The sequence below is a fragment of the Antennarius striatus genome, chromosome 14, assembly GCF_040054535.1.
Source record: "Antennarius striatus isolate MH-2024 chromosome 14, ASM4005453v1, whole genome shotgun sequence".
Taxonomy (NCBI): Eukaryota; Metazoa; Chordata; class Actinopteri; order Lophiiformes; family Antennariidae; genus Antennarius; species Antennarius striatus.
The window spans coordinates 17,010,293-17,027,689 of record NC_090789.1 but is presented as its reverse complement, the minus strand read 5'-3'; the positions used below and the strand labels follow the sequence as shown (position 1 = coordinate 17,027,689).

Sequence of the window (17,397 nt, the reverse complement as noted above, 5' to 3'; positions counted from 1 at the left end):
TGACAGATTTCTCAGATGAAAACCATTTGGAAAGAATACTTCTAGAGCAATAGGAATTGCTGACTGTTGAATCAAACCTCTGGATGGATCCAGGTCCCAGATGTTTGTTCTCGTCTTGAAAGAATCTATAAGCAGGTGTTGTGTGTAAACGGGCCGTTGTAGAGACGGCTTGGCGGAGGGAGAAGAAGAAAAGAACAAGTAATGAAAGTAAGTGTCAACTAAATGTCAACTCATCCCTTCTTGATGTTCCCAGGCTGCTCAGTGTGATACCTGTAGTCGCCAGGGGAAGCTGACGCAGAGCCTTGCCCTGCTGAGGGATGTCAAACACTTCTGTGACCTGAAATGTCTCCTGCATTTTTGCAGCAAAAACATCCAGGTAGTCGATACAGGTACGGTTTGTTGTTGTGTTGACTCTACTGTAACCAGCTTTCAAGGTGAGGTTGTGAGCCTATTAGAGACAACTGCTTCTTCCCTAGCTAATGGCTAACTATGTTTCTGTGCTGGTGGGCAGGTGGTGTACAAAATATCTCAGCTCTTACTTAGGAAACAGCTGTCAGATGTCAGGATTCAGAGATAAATGAGCTTAAGGAGTAAACCATCCTCAGGCAGAGACAATAGAACAGCGGTATTCAATTAAAAGTCACGGAGGTCCAGTTATTAAAATTTCCTTTCAGTAAAAGGTCCGAACCCAAGTCCAGTTTGTCCACATTTTCATTTATTATCAATTTTCAATGCAGGATACGTTTGACTGAGTGCGCAGCAAGCTCTTTTACCATAAATAATAGACCCAGGCAAATAAATTTAGATTGAAGAACACACAAACCTGAGAATTAAAAATAAAGTGCAAACAGAGCTGTATAATTTGTTCTCATAAATTAAGGAGGTCCCAGTCGAAAGAACTGAAGGCCTACACTTCAAGTAAAAAAACATTAACATCTTCAGAAAACATGAATAAAAACTGGCTCTTTCAGGGGGAAAATGCAAGCAGAACTTTCTTCATGAGAGAAAGGGGCCTGATGACAGAATCCTGGTTAGATTTTGCTGTGTGCTACTGGATCTTCCAGAGGATCCCTAGCGATTTTCCGCAGGTCACTCAGCTGCAGACTCTTCTCCTGCCAACAGAATCCTCACCTCAGAGGCCCGCTGACACATCCAAGTCCTTCCCAGTCATCACTAACGTTATCTCACTCGCTGCTGCTTTGGCCGAACGAGCCAGAGCTGCAGGCCGCTCTAAACAGCAAGGTACAGACTCTGAGAGACACGGTCCAGTCTCTGTCCCAGACGTTCCATCAAAAGCTGTTGGACATGTAAGTTTGCTTCAGACGTTCACATACGTTTTTCCTTTGTCATAAACTATCACTGTCTGCTAAGCACGTGGTTTTATTTAGCTGAGATAGAATCTTAATTTCTATGTTGCTGAAGCTGCTTCTATTATTTGTGTTTTTCAGGTCAGTGTTCAGACAGTCTACAAGGAGCTGAAGAACAAGTCCATGCTGTGTGCACCACTGGCCCATAACAAAGGAGTGTCCTGTGCCACACAAACCACCAATACCAAAACACAGACAGGTACCGTTCACTTCAGGAATGTTCATGCTTCGATTTTCAGCGCTGTGAAATTTGATTTGGTTTCTTTTTTCATGTTCAGACAACATCGGACCCGGAGTCCTGCCTGTCCCTGTGCCGGTCTATGTTCCTGTGCCTCTGCTCATACCAAAGCATGTTTGCCTTCCTGTACCCGTATGTAAAACACCTCTGACACGTAAAAAAAATCAGCCGTCTTGAACCACCAGCCGTGGCTGGCTCTCTGTCTCTGATTTTCTTTTCCTGCCATACAGCAGGTGATATTAGAACATAAACGTTTAACCATGAACTGAAAATCATTTCATTTGGTTGGGATTTGAACCTTCATATGCTAGGCCCAGATCTTACACACTTTCTTTCCCTAATTGCAGCTGCCTTTTCCTGTGTGTATTCCTGTGACGTCTGGTGGCCCCGATCTAACTGTGAAACCAATGACAGAGCAGAACCAAGTGGACCCCCTGGAGGAGAACCTCAAGTCTGAAATGAAGAACACTTCAGATGAAAAGCAAGAGAAGGAGGACAGACACGACAAAGCGGTGACAGAAGGGCAACACAGACAAGATGCCCATGTTCCCAACGGTATATCATTTGACCCCTGCAAAGTAAAGTTAGATTCATGACACTTTAACTTGAGGAAGGAAAGAAAGAGTTGAATCAACAGTTTACTGTAAAAGTGATTCAGCTCTTCTTCCCTTGTTTGTGGTACAAGTTCAGAATTAGAGTTTTGCTGTGTTTGCAGATCTCTGAACAAATACAGTATTTTCTGCACTATAAGGTGCATCTAAAAGCCTTCAATTTTCATAAAAACCGACAGTGCACCTTATAATCCAGTGGGCCTTATTTGTGAAAAAAGTTTTGAAATAGGCCATTCATTGAAGGTGCACCTTATAATCAGATGTACCTTATAATTCAGTGCGCCTTTAAAATGAAAAGGGTTTCAAATAGACTGTTCATTGAAGGTGCGCCGTATAGTCCAGTGCACCTTATAATGTGTAAAATATTGTAATGTAAGAAAAAAACACAAAAGTGGTGAACCATCAGACTTCCAGTTGGTACCAGTTACCAGTATCCTGAGAGGTCCCCCAATATACACAAATATATTTGATGGCTTTCCAACACAACTCCATGTCCCTGACACCCCAGACATGAGAAAAAAATACACTCTATTTTGCCTGCTCCACCTGCCTATGAAGCCCCATTCAGATTTGAGGACAGCTGTGATATCCTGGTAGGCCTCAGGAACCTCTGGAGAAAATGTTGATTAAGCGTCCTTTCTTCTTTCTTCCCCCCATTAGGGGTCGCCACAGCATCTCATAATTTTTTCCATTACTGCTGAACACTTGTGTTTGTTAGCACAAATTTTTTTATGCTGGAGGGTTGCAGCTTCCAGCTGCAACCCTCTGCATTAATGCGGGCTTGGGTCCGTCCTACAGTTGACACTGTGACCCCGTGGGGCTGCAGATGCTGGGGATTTAACTCGAAGCATGCGCTCCACCACTGAGTTATGTGGAAACGCGACGCCGTTACATCATTCTATAGTCATGTTTTTTTCTGTTGCTCTCGGAACACAACAAATGTCATGACGTTCCACATGTAAATCAGCAGTCCACTCCGGAGGGGAGGATTCCTTTTCAAACTCCAGGTTTCAGTCTCTTGGTCAGCCTGTCACTCACACAAAACCTCTCCCAGTTTCAGATGCGCTCACACCCAGTCAGTATCCGCTGGAGCTCCCACCTCCTTCTGCTCTGGACGCGCCTCTGTGGCAAGAAACCACAGGGAACGACCACAACAGGAATAAGGTAACAAGACGTGTGGCAATGAGTTCTGATGTCATGGTGCTGTCTCTCTAATGGATGTTCGTATCTCTTATCTAACGGGGATAAACTTCAGCAGGTGGTCGAGGATGTTAATAAGGAAACATCTCAAAGAGGCTTGTCCACATCCAAGTCCATGAAGTGTCGTAAACTGAAGAGTCAGTGTGGAATTGATGCCTGGAAGAGATGGATACAGTGGAGGGAGTCACAAACCAACCTGTACTTTGTTTCTAGTACGTTCATTCTTCATTTGTTCATTAAGACTCATGCATTCTCCCTTTCTGAACCCAAAACTAGAATTTAGTGGATTCTATTTTGCCAGTTTCTCTTCTTAACTCATTTGCTGTCAGCGTTTTGTACCAATTGATCTCCTTTGGTGGACTTTCTCCGACGCTCCGGACATTTATCACATTTTTTTTCTGTTCTTGACTGATCACAAGATCTGACATTCGCAAACTTTGTTGAATCGTAAGCTTCTGCAATTTTTCTATCTTCCTCTGATTCTCCTCTTCTGTTCTTTAACTGGATCAGACCAAGTTCCATGATTAGAAGCCTGATTTTCACAGACAAGCTCCTCCAGACTGTCCCCCAGCCCTCACTGTTAAAAAAAATTACAGTAATGCACGTCTATAGACGTCAATGGTAATCAGTGAGTTAATGTTTCTAACACAGCCACCATAACTTTGCCACTCCATTTATTTAGAAGTTTCACTGTCAGTATCCAACTGAAGTTATTTATGAAGTTTTCCAAAGGTAGATGAAACTACACAATGATATCCCAGCCAACACAAGGATCCAAGCTGCTAATATACTAAGCTCTTCATTTATTCAGTTTCACAAATTTGCTACACAGTTGATCTCAAATGTTAGAAAGTCACAGAAAAGTTCAATATTTTGTCAGTGTTTTTTTTTTTACAGTGAAATCTGTTTACAGTATATTCAAAATTTGTTAGATGTAAACTAAAAACTTCCAGGAATTTTTTAAATCTTAATTGTAATAATTGCAACCGATAGCTCAAAGACGAAAAATGTGTAATAAGTAGAATATTTCATGTCCTTTATTTTTGTTTTTAAGCAGTCTGAGTACTGTGAATCTCTCAGGTTCGCTGCTGATGTGACAGTGGTCCAAATCTGACTCCCTCAAGAAAGTCAAACCACACTAGATAACTGAACGGCTGGTTGTCACAGCATGTTTGTAGAACGTTGTCTGGAGGGGCAGTGAGGTGGGATAGGGTGCACAAGCAACAGGGAGGAGGATATTGGGAAGAGAATTTTCACAGACCGAGTCATGACAGCAAATCATAAGAGTTGCTAACAGAAATGAGGGGAACGCATCCCAAGGTTCACCTCTGTCCTCTGACTCCGTCTCCCGACTCTTCTCAAGCTCACTCTGCTACGCTGAATGAGGATATTCTGCTCTGCTCTGCGTCCGAGCTGAACGACAGCCTCTGTCGTTTCATTACGGAGGTGAAACAACCTGATGGAGCGCCTTACTCCCCTGACAGCCTGTTTTACCTCTGCCTCAGTCTCCAACAAGTAAGAGGAGCTGTGATGTTCACTCAACACACACTGAAACAGTTCTCATCCACTGCTGGGTCGCCGGTGCTCTTGGTTTTTGATTATTTTGTCGTTTCTTTGTAGTACCTGTTGGAGAATGGTCGTTGGGAGGACATATTCAGCGATCAGACCTACAATAAGTTCATGGAAGAGATGACCAGGGTCCTGAAAGGTTTCAAGCCCTCAGTCCCACCCATCAGTGAGTCCTCTTCTCCTTTTTTCTATCTCTGAGTCACATGATCAAATTTCTAACAGGTTCCTCTTTCTGTAGGAAACATCCATTCCTGCGTTGAGGAGGAGTTTCTCTGGAGCTGTAAACAGTTGGGGGCGGTCTCCCCCATCGTGCTGCTCAATACGCTGATCTTCTTCTGCTGCAAATACTTTGGCTTCACCACCGTCGAGCAGCACCGCCAGCTGTCCTTTGCCAATCTTGTGCGCTACACCAAGACCAATCCAGACCACAGCAAGACCACCTTCCTTCGCTTCTACTCCCAGTTGAGCACAAACAAACCAAACGCAGGTACCAACATGAAACACAATTCCAAATTAAATTGGAATTAGATAAACAGAAAATGATAAATTCTTTGTATTTTTTAATGTTAAGTCCAGTTGAGCACAAGAAAGGCTGTAAATCAAATGTAGCATCTCAACAGCTTGAATGATTTTTTGGTAAATGTATGATTAGTATGATTAGTGGGTAAGAGAAACAAATTAGTCAAAAACATTTGATTGGACCATTTCACAGAGAAATCTGTGGTCCAACAATTTAAAGTAATCACACAAGTCATTTCTTCTGATTTTTCAGGACATACACACACACACACACACACACACACACACACACACACACACACACACACACACACACACACAAACACACACACACACACAAAATTGAACCATTTATTGATGGTTTATGAGGGGGAAAACATTTTTTTCCAAAAAAAAAAATGACAGAAAATTGTTTTAAGAGAGTGAAAAGTGTTGAGTGTTTCTCAAAGCACAGTAGCTAGCAGTTTGAGGATTTGACCATCTACAGACCATACCTAATGCTTAGTGTGTGTGTGTGTGTGCGTGTGCGTGTGCGTATGTGTATGTGTGTGTGTAGACGGCAGCCCAGTCACGAAGCGTATGAGAATTGAGTGTAACGACATCCTGGAGATGAGGGAGAACACACAGAACCCTCTTCGCTGTCCAGTCAGACTCTATGAGTTCTACCTCTCCAAATGGTTTGTACTTTATTTTTTTTATCTACTCAAGGCTTATTATTTTGTTCTTAAAGTTACCATGCTGAGTTTCTTTTCTTTTGTGTCCTTCCTGATGATACGTTGTCGTCTCATTCATGTGCTGTTAGGAGAGATATTCAAGTCTTCAGCGCTACTGCCTGGTGAACTTTTTTGTTCTTCACCTTTCTGCCTGCTGATGCATCAAGTGTTTGTGGCCTTACTTTGATTTAACACAACCAAGACGAGCCTGATAACATTGAGGCGTCATCCGTTTGTGGTGCCTTGTCTCTCATGTAACCTGCTTCATGAAATGTAAACTAGTTCGTAATCCTTATTTTAAAACCCCTAAAACAGCAGTTTTTCTTTTCCAACCAGAAGAAAACTGCGTGCAAATATTTACTGGACAACAGTTGACTTTTTATCGTAAACCCAGTTCATTAGCATCTATGTTGACTTCATCATCCTCAGTGGATGTAGGGAGACAAAGTTTGTGTCACACTCAACTGAATGATCCAGAAAAGCGAGTTCACACATATTAAGTTACTTTAACTCAGTGAAGACCTCCTTTCTAAACCTTTTTATATCCTCTCCTTCCAGCTCTGAGTCGGTCCAACAGGGAACCAACTTGTTCTACCTCCTTCCACAACCCTCCTGTCTTCCCAGCAGCCCTCTGTGGTTCTCTTCCACCCCTCTGGACAGCAGCACAATAGAGGCCATTCTGTTGAGAATCCTCACCGTCCGAGAGCTGCATGGAAGAGACGCGGACCAGCAGACGTCATAGGACAGAGCGTTCATACCCGATGAAAGCTTCTGGTGATGGATCGCAGCTGGAGGAGGCTTTTTGTCTAGTTTTAAACTGACTTTAAACCTTGAACATTTCAGTGAAAATAGTTCCTGTTGATTTCACTTTAGTTGCTGTTTTATGTTGTGTTTTTTATTTTGTTGTTGTTGTGTTCCTTGAGTCCGTTAAATGTTGATACTTTTCATTGGAATTTGATCATTTTTATTTTGTAAATTTGCGATTTTCAAATTTGTTTTTCCTTGTTTGTTTGTTTTTTTTACTTTAAGATGTATATGTCCAAAATGGCCATTAAGTTATGACAGATCACGTGCTGCATGTTGTAAAATCAGGTCAGACTGTTGGAAGCTAGCACAAGGAAACGAGGACCAGCTCCATGTGATCACCCACAGTTTTCTGTGGGTGATCACATCACAGGTTTCTTTTGTTTGACCGTCACTTGAGTGTTTTGAGCGGTTTATTTGGTTCAGCATACAGCCAGGTAGTTTTTGAACTTCCCATGGCACCAATAAAGACTAAATTCCCAGTAGAAATCCACTCTGGTGAGTCTTTTTGATTAACTTACAGGATGCATCAACAGTGTTCAGTGCTGCTCAAAAGCAAACAGGTAAAGACTTGTGGGATGTTTAAGAAAACTCTATCACGCATGTGAAACAACACTGACTCGCAACAATAGTTGTGCTTTCCAGAGCGCTAATGTTTAAGTACTTCATATTGGTGTACGAGCAATGAGCAAACACACACACACACACATACACACATGGTAGTGAAGTAACCAACTATATACTGGATAGTCTAAAATGTAATGCATCAGAGGCAGGGAGTAGAACTAAAGAGTAATATCAAATAAAATGCCACAAAATCTAATTTCAATGTCCAATATTCTGTTACTAACAAAGTGTTCTTAACGCTGTGATCGTTTATTATTAGAAGCCAGCATTCCCCTCAGGTCATCAACCAGAAGTGTCTAGCCTAAAATGCAAATCACTTGCTGCTAGCCACAACCCTTTAAGGGAGGTGTAGTTAGAGCTCACCAGTGTGTGTGTGTGTGTGTGTGTGTGTGTGTGTGTGTGTGTGTGTGTGTGTGTGTGTGTGTGTGTGTGATTCAAGTAATGGAGGGCAGGTCACTGTCTTTAAAAGGAAGTTCCAGAAGACTGTCATGAGATAACCTGTCCAAGAAGCCAGATGGAACATCTAAGCCGTAAACCATAAATCTGCTGTTAGGGTGTGCCTGAAGTTAAAATGTAATTTAATTTTTTTTTTTTTTTTTTTTAATTTTATATACTGGTTTGATCCCCGAAGGGAAATTAAGAACGCTCACTCTAGCTACTGATTCAAACGCATGCATACATATATATTTGTGAGTACAGGCCCCTGTATCACACACACAAGGGGGCCTGTAGGCATGCAAGGGAGGTAGAGTGGCAGGCAGCTCCTTGGTGTGCCTCAAATGAGCAATTTGTGAAGGGGACGCCACCTTGCTCAAGGGTGCCTCGGCAGTGCTCCAGAGGTGAGCTGACACCTCCCACTGTCAGCTCACCTCCGGGTATTTTTTTGGGGAGCGGGAATCGAACCGCCGATCTTAAATCATAGGACGACCCGCTCTACCGCCCGCTTTACCACTGAGCCACTGCCGCCGTAAGGAGGTCATCTGTTGTCATGGACACGCCCTCAGAAGGGTTGTCTCTTCATATGTTTGTACTAAACATATCTGAACCATCGCACCCAGTCTGATAATCTTTACAGAATTAACAACTCTCACTGAACCAGGAAGATTTTCCCTGGAAACGTTTTCTGATTGGAGGAGCTAAAGAGAGGGGAGGTTCTCTTGTGTGGAGCATCCATGGACAGACTGAGTGCCTGTATTTGTGACCATATATGGGATGTTTAAAGTACCTTTTGTTGTGGAGTAAAGGAGCAAATCTGCAGTCCATCTGTGGTTATCAGGTTCTGTGTCGTCCTGATTAATTCTGGGAGTTGTTCTTTCTTAGGGTCGTTCTCCACGTATCTCCCATTGGTTCCATCTCTGCTGCCACCGTTCTACAGCAGGTTTTTTTTGGCCTACCTAGTGTCTTCTTCCCCTCTGGGGTCCAGTACAGCGCTTCTCTCATTGTCATCCTTATTCCATCTGAGGACAAGCCCTATCCACTTTCATCTCCTTATAAGTGTAGTTCTCATCCTGTCGTGTTAACTCAATAGTCCTTCATTTGAGATCCTGTTTGGCAAAAATATTCTCAGTATCCTCTGTAAGTTAGACAGATAACCTATTATGGACGTTTTCCATCATTTGCCAGGATTCTGAAGCTTATGAGAGGGTGGACAGGATGCAGCTCTGGCATAATTTCAGTTTGGTCTTGATAAGTTTTGCTGGGACTTCCAGATATTGCTGGACGTATTAAATGCATATCAGTTCTAAATATCTTTTTCTGCTCCTCCCTCACCCGTCAAAATGCTTCCCTGATATGTGAACTCGACACTTTGTAAAGCTGTTTAGTGACCTGGACTGTCAGCCAAAAGAATGTGTTAATTTCACTGGCTAGAGCGAACTATACAAACTGTTTAAAACTTTGATGTTTTATCAAATTCAGGACAGTTTCTGAAAGTTTTCAAAACTTGAAGAAATTGATAAAGTTGTTATTACTGTCCTAAATTCCAAAGAGTAAACATAATAGTTGAAATTCCAAAAGAAGCAGAAATCTTAACATTCAAAAACAGCAAATAATTAAATATGGGGTAGTATAACTGACTTTCAACTTGAATATTTGAAAAAATGAAAAATTGACACCTGGAATCCGTGATTAGTTCAAAACGTCCTTTTTTACAGAAGTAAATTTGACATATCTTAAAGTTTTCCTGGTCCTCATGCAGCAGCGAGTCGTAGTCTGGTAAAAGATTTTCGGTAGAGAGGCTTCTATTATTCAGCGTCTACTTTTTACAGCTCATGTCTACCTCATGACTGTCCTCGGAGGATGTAACTTCTATTAGATTCTCTTTTTTTTTTTTCTTTCAAATTGTCTTCCTATTCTTCATTCCTAACAAAGTTTTTTGATTATTACTGTGAAGCTTGATCAGTTCAAAATTTTAATACTTTTCTTCCTTCAGTGATTATTCTGCAACTTCCTCTTTTTCACAGAACATAACCTTTCCTTCCTTCATGTCTCAGTAATTTTCCATTTTTATTCATTTATTACTTTTACCATTCAAATCCTTATAATATTAACACTGGATTCTTCTTCCTGTAAACTAAAGCCAAAAACTAAACTATAACAATCATCTTATGCGTCTGCTTTGATCTTCAGTTTGTTGCATCACCCTACACTACAAGGTTATAGTGTTGACGTCACAAAAGTGTTCACTGCTAAACTGTAGTCACTGTTCCCGACATAGCTTGTACAGTTGAAATAAAAACCTTTGATAACACAAAGCAAATTGATCTGATATATCCTTAGGTTTGAATGAGCCGTCCCGATGAAGACTGTCGAAGGCCTTCTCAGAGTCAATGAAATCAATTTAAAATTGCAACCTGCCAATTATCATAACCTTTGTTTTCCATAGCTTTTTTGATCATGGCATTGTCGTTCCTAACTTTTACATTCAAATCTTTGATGATAATCTTCAGATCATGCTTTGATTTCCACTCAGTGAGACTCTTCTCTAGACCTGTCAGTATGATGGCTGCTCCCTGACAGTGTTTGCTCTTTTTCCCTGAATATAATACCGTTTCTCTTGTGGTGGTTGTCATTCTTCCTCCTCCTGTCCAAACTGGGGACATCCAAGCTGTAACGTCTCATTTCAGATGTAATTTCATGTATCATACCTGGTCCTCATATTCCAAAAGGGGTTGTGTTAAGGCAAGGCAAATTTATTTGAATTGCACAATTCATACACAAGGCAAATTCAAAGTGCTTTACAATGGCAAGGAAATAATTTCAGCACATAACTTTTAATTAACTATAAGATTACTTAAAGGTAGTAGACATTAAAATCAGGCAATCAACTCGTATAAATAAAATAGAGTTTAAGCAATAAAAGTCAAAACGTAGATTGAGCATCTAGGAGAAACTTGAACTAAAAGAGCTGACCTCAGGTGCTCCAGACGTTTGTTCCACAGGTGAGGAACATGGAAGTATAAAATTGCCTGTCATCCGTCTGTTTTTCATCCGTTAACGCTTTGTCCAACCCCCAACCTAGAGGACCAGGGGATTGCTCTTTGTCAGGACTGTACTCCCCTGTACACTTATTATTTTACTGATTTATATGCGCATAGCACAGATATAAAGGCAATATACATAATTATACCAAATAACTTGCATACTAAAAAAAGTAGGGGGGCTCTTGGTCTCTGATCCAGATCTCCAGGTTATTTAATTGATTTGATTCTTGCCCAAGATGAATCCATCTTAAACATTTGTGAAATTTATTGAATAACATTTTAGGTAATCCTCCTGACAAAACAATCTACCAACCATCATGTCAATGAAGAATGGGTCGATTGAGACTTCAGCAGATCTACGTTCAAAAGCACTTTAGAACTCCGATGTCTAATGCTTGTATTTCACAAATATATCTTTGCTTCGATTTGCATGATTGATCAAACCAGATCTTTGTGGACACGGAGTTTCCTCGCTCTCCCATCCTCACACAGTCTTCTCCATCAGGATCTTGCCCCATCCAGTTATCCGGCTCCTTACCTTGATTTATTGCAGCCCAAAGATCCAAACTACACAAAACAGAAGTTAACAATCAGGCACATAACTTTTGAATAGTTTATTAAAAATAAAAAAACAAAACTTTGACAGTCAGACCTCGAGTTGAGCGGTGAGCCGTCTACCCACAACCACACTCCCTCCATTTCTGAGTCTGTCAGTCCAATCCAGAACTTTATTTCAGGGCTTTTCATCTTTACACTCAGATGCTTCACCAGGAACAACTGCACAGAGAAACGCAATATAAAACCTCACCGCTCTTTGTGAGCATTCGTAATAACATGAAGCAGACAGAGTGACGCGTCAGTATGCAGCACCTGCTTGTTTTCGCCGTCTATCTGAACCAGATCTCCTCCTTTACGTTGACATTGCCCTCTGGCCTCATCCCAGGAAAAAGTGTCATTGGAGAAATAATAGCACTGCCGCCCCCATTGCTCCCAGCCTTCTTGACACTTTGGACATGTCTTAGCTTTGAAGAGATCACACTGAAGCTTTAGGTCATCTGCAGTAAATCAGTGTATTTGTTTGTGTGTTTTTGCTGTTGCTTTATCATTACAGAATGTCAGTATGTGGGAAAAGCAAAATTCATACTTGAGAGGTATTGAGAAAAATCCAGGCATATAGTGTCTTGATGGCATGGTTTTACATCACATGTTTTCTCTGTAATGAAAGAGGGTTAAATGATTGCACTCTAATGGGAACATAACAGAGAACGAAGCTGCACATTGAAGTCAAGTCAAACAAGTCTGACAAGCTTACCTGACAGATTTTTGTTCACAGCCATCAGCTGTTGGAGATGCTCCGTGGTTCTAAAGTTTCCATAAGCTGTTGTTTTTCAAGAGAAATAAGAATAGGCTGAGTTTGAACACCACTTTGATCTATTCATTTGAAGAAAATCACAAAAATCATATTAAAATATCAGCTTAAGAGCCCACAACGAGGACTAAAAGTTCAAACTATTTTCCTGTATGTCAACAATTTACTGATGTACAGTATGGCTGAATCAAAGCACGATAGCTTTCAACCACAAATGTATCCATTTATTGAATTAAAAGTAAATGTTTGGTTTAAATTTAATTTGTGATGATATTCCCTCATCCAAGTGTGTGCAAAACCATCTCATTTTGGTTTCAAGCTGTTTTCATCCAAATTTTCCTGATGAAGGCAAAAACAATATGAAATCATACAGAAGCCTTCAAAAGCCATGTACAGACTTTTTTTTCTTATTGTCTGATGTTTTAATATTAAAAAAACTCAATTTTATTTAGTTTATTTATAAACAATGTGTGACCTAAAATTCTGTTTTCTTTTACATTCACAGACTCCAGACAGACCAGTAGGTGACCTGTCATGGTGGACCATTCCTGCTTGGATAGGGGTCCATTATTACTGTTATTAATAAACTATTTAAATTATATGTAAGTATCTAAGTAAACAAAAAAACTAATAAAATCAAATAAATAAATAAACACACTCACAGGTATAAATGAGACCAGCGATTGCAGCAGCTAGCAGAGTGCTGAGCATTGCTATGGCAATCTTCTCCAATGTGAACTTTGACCCTCCGTGCGATGCCCGTCGTTGTTTGGAATCTTTTAAACAGCAGAAAACATCGTGTTTACATTGATAACCAAGTATGATTCAGAGTTACGATCAGGATCCCATCGCTGACGAGAAACCGTCAGCGATGGGATCCAGTGATGGGTTTTTCTTTTTTCTTTTTAAATTTTGTATACTTTGGTAATCCCCAAAGGGAAATTAAGAGCACACTCTGAGGAGCGTGAATCGATCACAGCAAATTGTCTGTTGGTGTGAGTGTGTGCAACAGTGGTTTTCAGTCAATGTTTGGCCCTGCAATGCACTGGCAACGCGTCAGGGATGGACCCCGCCTCTCACTAATAGCCTAGGATAGGCTTCAGCAGACCTGTGACCTGTATGGAGGCTAAAAGTTTCAAAATTAGACGATCACCTCATTTTCAAGAAGATGGATGGGTATTACAAGAATGAAGGCAAGATTATAAAAACCCTGATTTTGACTATTTAAATCTATGTTATGTTAGCATGGAAGTGTGACTGAACACAGGATTCATCCCTATCCTGTTTACAGCCTGATCAGGTCTGTAGTTTCCCAGTCTACATAACTTGTCGTCTCTGTGGTGGGTGAGCTGACAAACCCACATGGAAACATGGACTGAATTCATAGGGACAAGTGGCAACAAAAAACCGACCATCGACATGCAACAGGAAACAAACCAAATCCAAACTGAGAAAATGGCATCAGTGTCACTTCTGGGTTGTTCAACCTTTTCCAGTATGAAGTAATCAGTGTCTTGAAAAACAGCGGTGTCAAACTTCTCCAATAATGCAGGTAGGTACACTGAAGTCAGAATACACACTAACCGTGCAGAAATTGCAAAACAATTCATTTAAACAAGCTTTAAAATTTTTTTGCCCACCTGGGGGGTCTGTGGATGACTCAGTCTTTACGGTCCTGATGTCAGAGTACGTGGTTTCGGGGGCTGGGGGAGATGGCGCTGCTTGTGAAGAAAACAATGAATAAATTGATGATGAATGAGATGTAAGTATGTGCATATCATTGAGTGTAACAGAGAATACTCATCATGTCTCACTCAAACTGACACACAGAGAGGGAGCGACAGAGGAAGTATCCCATCATAAAAACACCCAACAGACTTCATCAAATGTTCACATAACACAAAAAGTCAAACAGTGGTCATACAAACAACATTCGGATTCCCCATCGTGATCAAACAAGATGCTTGCAGCGCTGGAAATAAAAATCAATGATCAACATGACCGAAAGCTTTCTCCCGAATAAATGGAAACAATGCCAGTGTTAATATAATACTGTCTAGTTTGAATAGATTTCAAATGTCTCCTATTCAGAACACTGTCCAGTTTTGACCTGTCTAGGACACACTTGGACTGATCTGCACCAACTAAATGTGCAATAAAACCTTTCAGTCTGTTTGATAAAAGCTTAGAAAATATTTTAGTCAGACAAATTTTCACAAAAGTTGAAATCATGTAAAAGTTTTACTTTGAAATGCCAGAAAGGCCAGGATTTTCTTGTAGCACATAAAACCGACTCTTCTAAAGCTGAATGGCTGTCAGGAAGGATGTGACTGTGAGTGGCGTGAGTCTTAAAGACGGGGAAGTTCTGGTGGAGTTCTAACCCAACCTGGATTCTATTAAAGCAGGAGCTGCACAGATGTCGGGTGTTGGAGTCAAATACGTTGTGTATTTATGTGTTTACACACAGCATAGAGAGGAAACACTAAGGCTTTATTTCCGTCCCCATGTGGATCAATAAAGAAACTTTCTCTTTCTTGTCTGAACATATTGAGGACATCTCTGCTGGTGTGAGGAACGTGCAGATCCACTTGAAATGCACCACTCTTGCGTGATATTTTGCTCTGTACAAAAAAAAGATTCCATGTCTACTTGTACACTTTCACTGGTGTGTTTATCGCAGAACAAGTGGAAAAGCGTGATGCATTGAATCATATCTGTGACATCTGTTTGAGCAAATGATCTTGGGTGATCCTGAAGTCTACATACATTGAGTCATGTCTATGTTGTTTATGTATATATTTGTTAAAAATACAATCAAAAGAATAGACACAAATGCTGTTGGGCATTGAGTGTGCAGAAAAACTGCGTTGAGTTTCCCTCTTAGGTAAAGTGAGCCCGATGTCTGTGGAACTTCTCCTGTGAATACGACAACCAGTTGAACTGACACACCTGTCCCACCAACAAACAGTCCACTGTGGAGCGAAGCCAGTCAATGATTACAAATAAGAAAAAATAAATAGAAAAAAATAACTATGATAGATAGGTTATAGGTGGATAATAGTGACTTACTAGACACAAATTAAAAAGAGGAGAAAATGACTCACCAGAGACATTTCTGTCCGACTTTGTGAATGTAACATCAGAGTACACAACATTGGCTTCAGTCATTGTCTCTTGACTCACAGTTTCAAATGAAAGATTTCACAGCCAACTGTTAGTTAATATTTCCTTTTTGTCATGGTGAAGGGGTTGTTGTTCTTCCTTAAAGCAGAAGTCTGTTGATTTACTTTACTTCCCTTTTGTTTTTACATACAGTATTTTTGTGGTTGTATGATTTGCTTAATTTGGTACAGGGAGCTGACAGTTTTTTTCCCACTGTCTGAAAGATGGGTATTCACATCTTGAACGAGGGAGTGATTTGTTCTGTTATTGTCAAACAAATGGACAAAACTCTGAAAATAATAATTATATAATTACGACGCTCAGCGGAACTTCTTAAAGTCAAAGCAAAGTGACCTTCAAATCAAAAGTCCTCATTGGATGCTGTTTATTCCTGTTTTTAAAAAAAAAAAAAAGTATATTGTTTTTGTTGAAGAAAACTGATGGTTGTTTTTTTCCTGAAAGGTCACAAGCACAAAAAAAACATTGTACAAATTAATATTCACAGACAAAAAGGATGTTGAGCAAATACAAAGTGGATTAATAAACCAATGCGTATTTTATTTTATGGGTTCAGTTCATGTACTTTTCTGGTTTTGTTACTGCCACATTTACTGATTTCTTCTTCTTCTTTTGTTTGGTTTATTGGCAGTTTACCCCTGAGTGTCTGGAGCATTACCGCCACCCACTGAGTCTACATTGGAACAGGAGATTAGGCAGTTACAGACTAGAACCCCTTAGTGACAGATCCTCCTAAATTCTGTCCATTAACCTAGTTTCCCGCATAAAGTCCATCAATCACCCCAGTCTTGCCCTACTGTCAACTTTTAGCAGGTTTCCTGAATTAAACTGTTTCTTATCCTTCTCCATCATTGCCTTCAAGGTCTTCCTCTCCTCTTTGTATCTCTCACATTCTATCAACACATGTTGCACTGATTCTGTTACCCCACATTGTTCACATTTCCCATTTGTGTGTTTACCTATCTTATACAATGTCTCATTCAATCCTGTATGCCCGATCCTTAACCGTGTTAATGTTGTTTCCTCCTTCCGGTTCCTTCCAATCCTTCTTCCCTCTCCCACCTGTCTCTGTATTGAAAATAAATGCCTGCCCGTTTCTGCCAACTCTCAGTATTCTTGTCACTGTTTCTGACTATATTTTTTATTGAGTGCCTTCCCTTCTGCTTTGCTTAAACTGATTTGCAGGTCCATGTCTTGTTGCCTTAATGATTGCTTTGCTAGCATGTCTGCCTCCTCATTTCCTTCTATTCCCACATGGGCAGGAACCCACACAAAACTCACCCCCAGCCCTCTCTCACAGATTTCATACAGATTACTGTGTGCCTCAAATATTAGATCTTGTCTACATGAATTCATTGTTTGTATGCTTGAAAGAGCTGTCTGATGCTATGATTGACCTTTCCTTCCCATGCATTTTTATCCACTGTAATGCTATTATTATCGCTACTAATTCTACTGCGTACACTGATATGTGATCCGAACACCTATACTTTATTCTAATTTTTCCTGTATGGATATATACTGCAGCCCCAGTTCGGCCAGTGTCTGGGTCTTTTGATCCATCTGTGAATATTATTTGACTATTGCCATATTTCTCTTCCAAGTATTTCATGGCTATGAACACAGCTGTGCTTTGTCTCTTCGTTTCCTTAAGAAGTTTCTTGATTCCAAGATTTACTTCTGGCATCATAAACAACCATGGGGGAATCCTTGATACT

The 17,397-nt window shown here is 40.5% G+C and overlaps 2 protein-coding genes across 9 annotated transcripts in view; one reads left to right on the top strand and one right to left on the bottom strand.

Annotated features, from left to right (window-relative positions):
- Positions 1 to 7,039, top strand: part of LOC137606968 (zinc finger MYM-type protein 4-like) — a 37,573-nt gene extending 30,534 nt beyond the window's left edge. For 2 of the 7 annotated variants that reach the window (XM_068332332.1, XM_068332339.1), the window contains 12 exons: positions 254 to 389; positions 1,123 to 1,307; positions 1,449 to 1,566; positions 1,646 to 1,737; positions 1,953 to 2,160; positions 3,271 to 3,380; positions 3,472 to 3,628; positions 4,780 to 4,931; positions 5,037 to 5,151; positions 5,224 to 5,472; positions 6,061 to 6,181; positions 6,776 to 7,039. In XM_068332332.1, the coding sequence (XP_068188433.1) occupies positions 254 to 389; positions 1,123 to 1,307; positions 1,449 to 1,566; positions 1,646 to 1,737; positions 1,953 to 2,160; positions 3,271 to 3,380; positions 3,472 to 3,628; positions 4,780 to 4,931; positions 5,037 to 5,151; positions 5,224 to 5,472; positions 6,061 to 6,181; positions 6,776 to 6,959 (1,827 nt within the window). In that variant the 3' untranslated portion in view covers positions 6,960 to 7,039. Of the gene's footprint in view, positions 1 to 253; positions 390 to 1,122; positions 1,308 to 1,448; positions 1,567 to 1,645; positions 1,738 to 1,952; positions 2,161 to 3,270; positions 3,381 to 3,471; positions 3,629 to 4,470; positions 4,716 to 4,779; positions 4,932 to 5,036; positions 5,152 to 5,223; positions 5,473 to 6,060; positions 6,182 to 6,775 lie in introns of those variants that run through there. The other 5 variants (XM_068332335.1, XM_068332334.1, XM_068332333.1 and 2 more) reach the window with 5 other exon arrangements.
- A 3,792-nt stretch (positions 7,040 to 10,831) lies between these two features.
- On the bottom strand, positions 10,832 to 15,751 carry LOC137607422 (C-type lectin domain family 4 member E-like). Of its 2 annotated transcripts, none has more exons than XM_068333177.1 (8): positions 15,604 to 15,751; positions 14,140 to 14,217; positions 13,162 to 13,275; positions 12,443 to 12,508; positions 12,275 to 12,343; positions 12,001 to 12,152; positions 11,783 to 11,907; positions 10,832 to 11,697 (listed from the first exon to the last, which is right to left on the bottom strand). In XM_068333177.1, exons 1-8 carry the CDS (start codon positions 15,665 to 15,667, stop codon positions 11,493 to 11,495), a joined length of 873 nt encoding a protein of 290 aa, XP_068189278.1. In that variant the 5' UTR covers positions 15,668 to 15,751; the 3' UTR covers positions 10,832 to 11,492. The 2 variants fall into 2 exon arrangements, with proteins under 2 accessions (XP_068189278.1, XP_068189277.1); XM_068333176.1 differs by having other exon boundaries at positions 14,140 to 14,220; positions 15,604 to 15,697.
- Between the last annotated feature and the right edge of the window lie 1,646 nt (positions 15,752 to 17,397).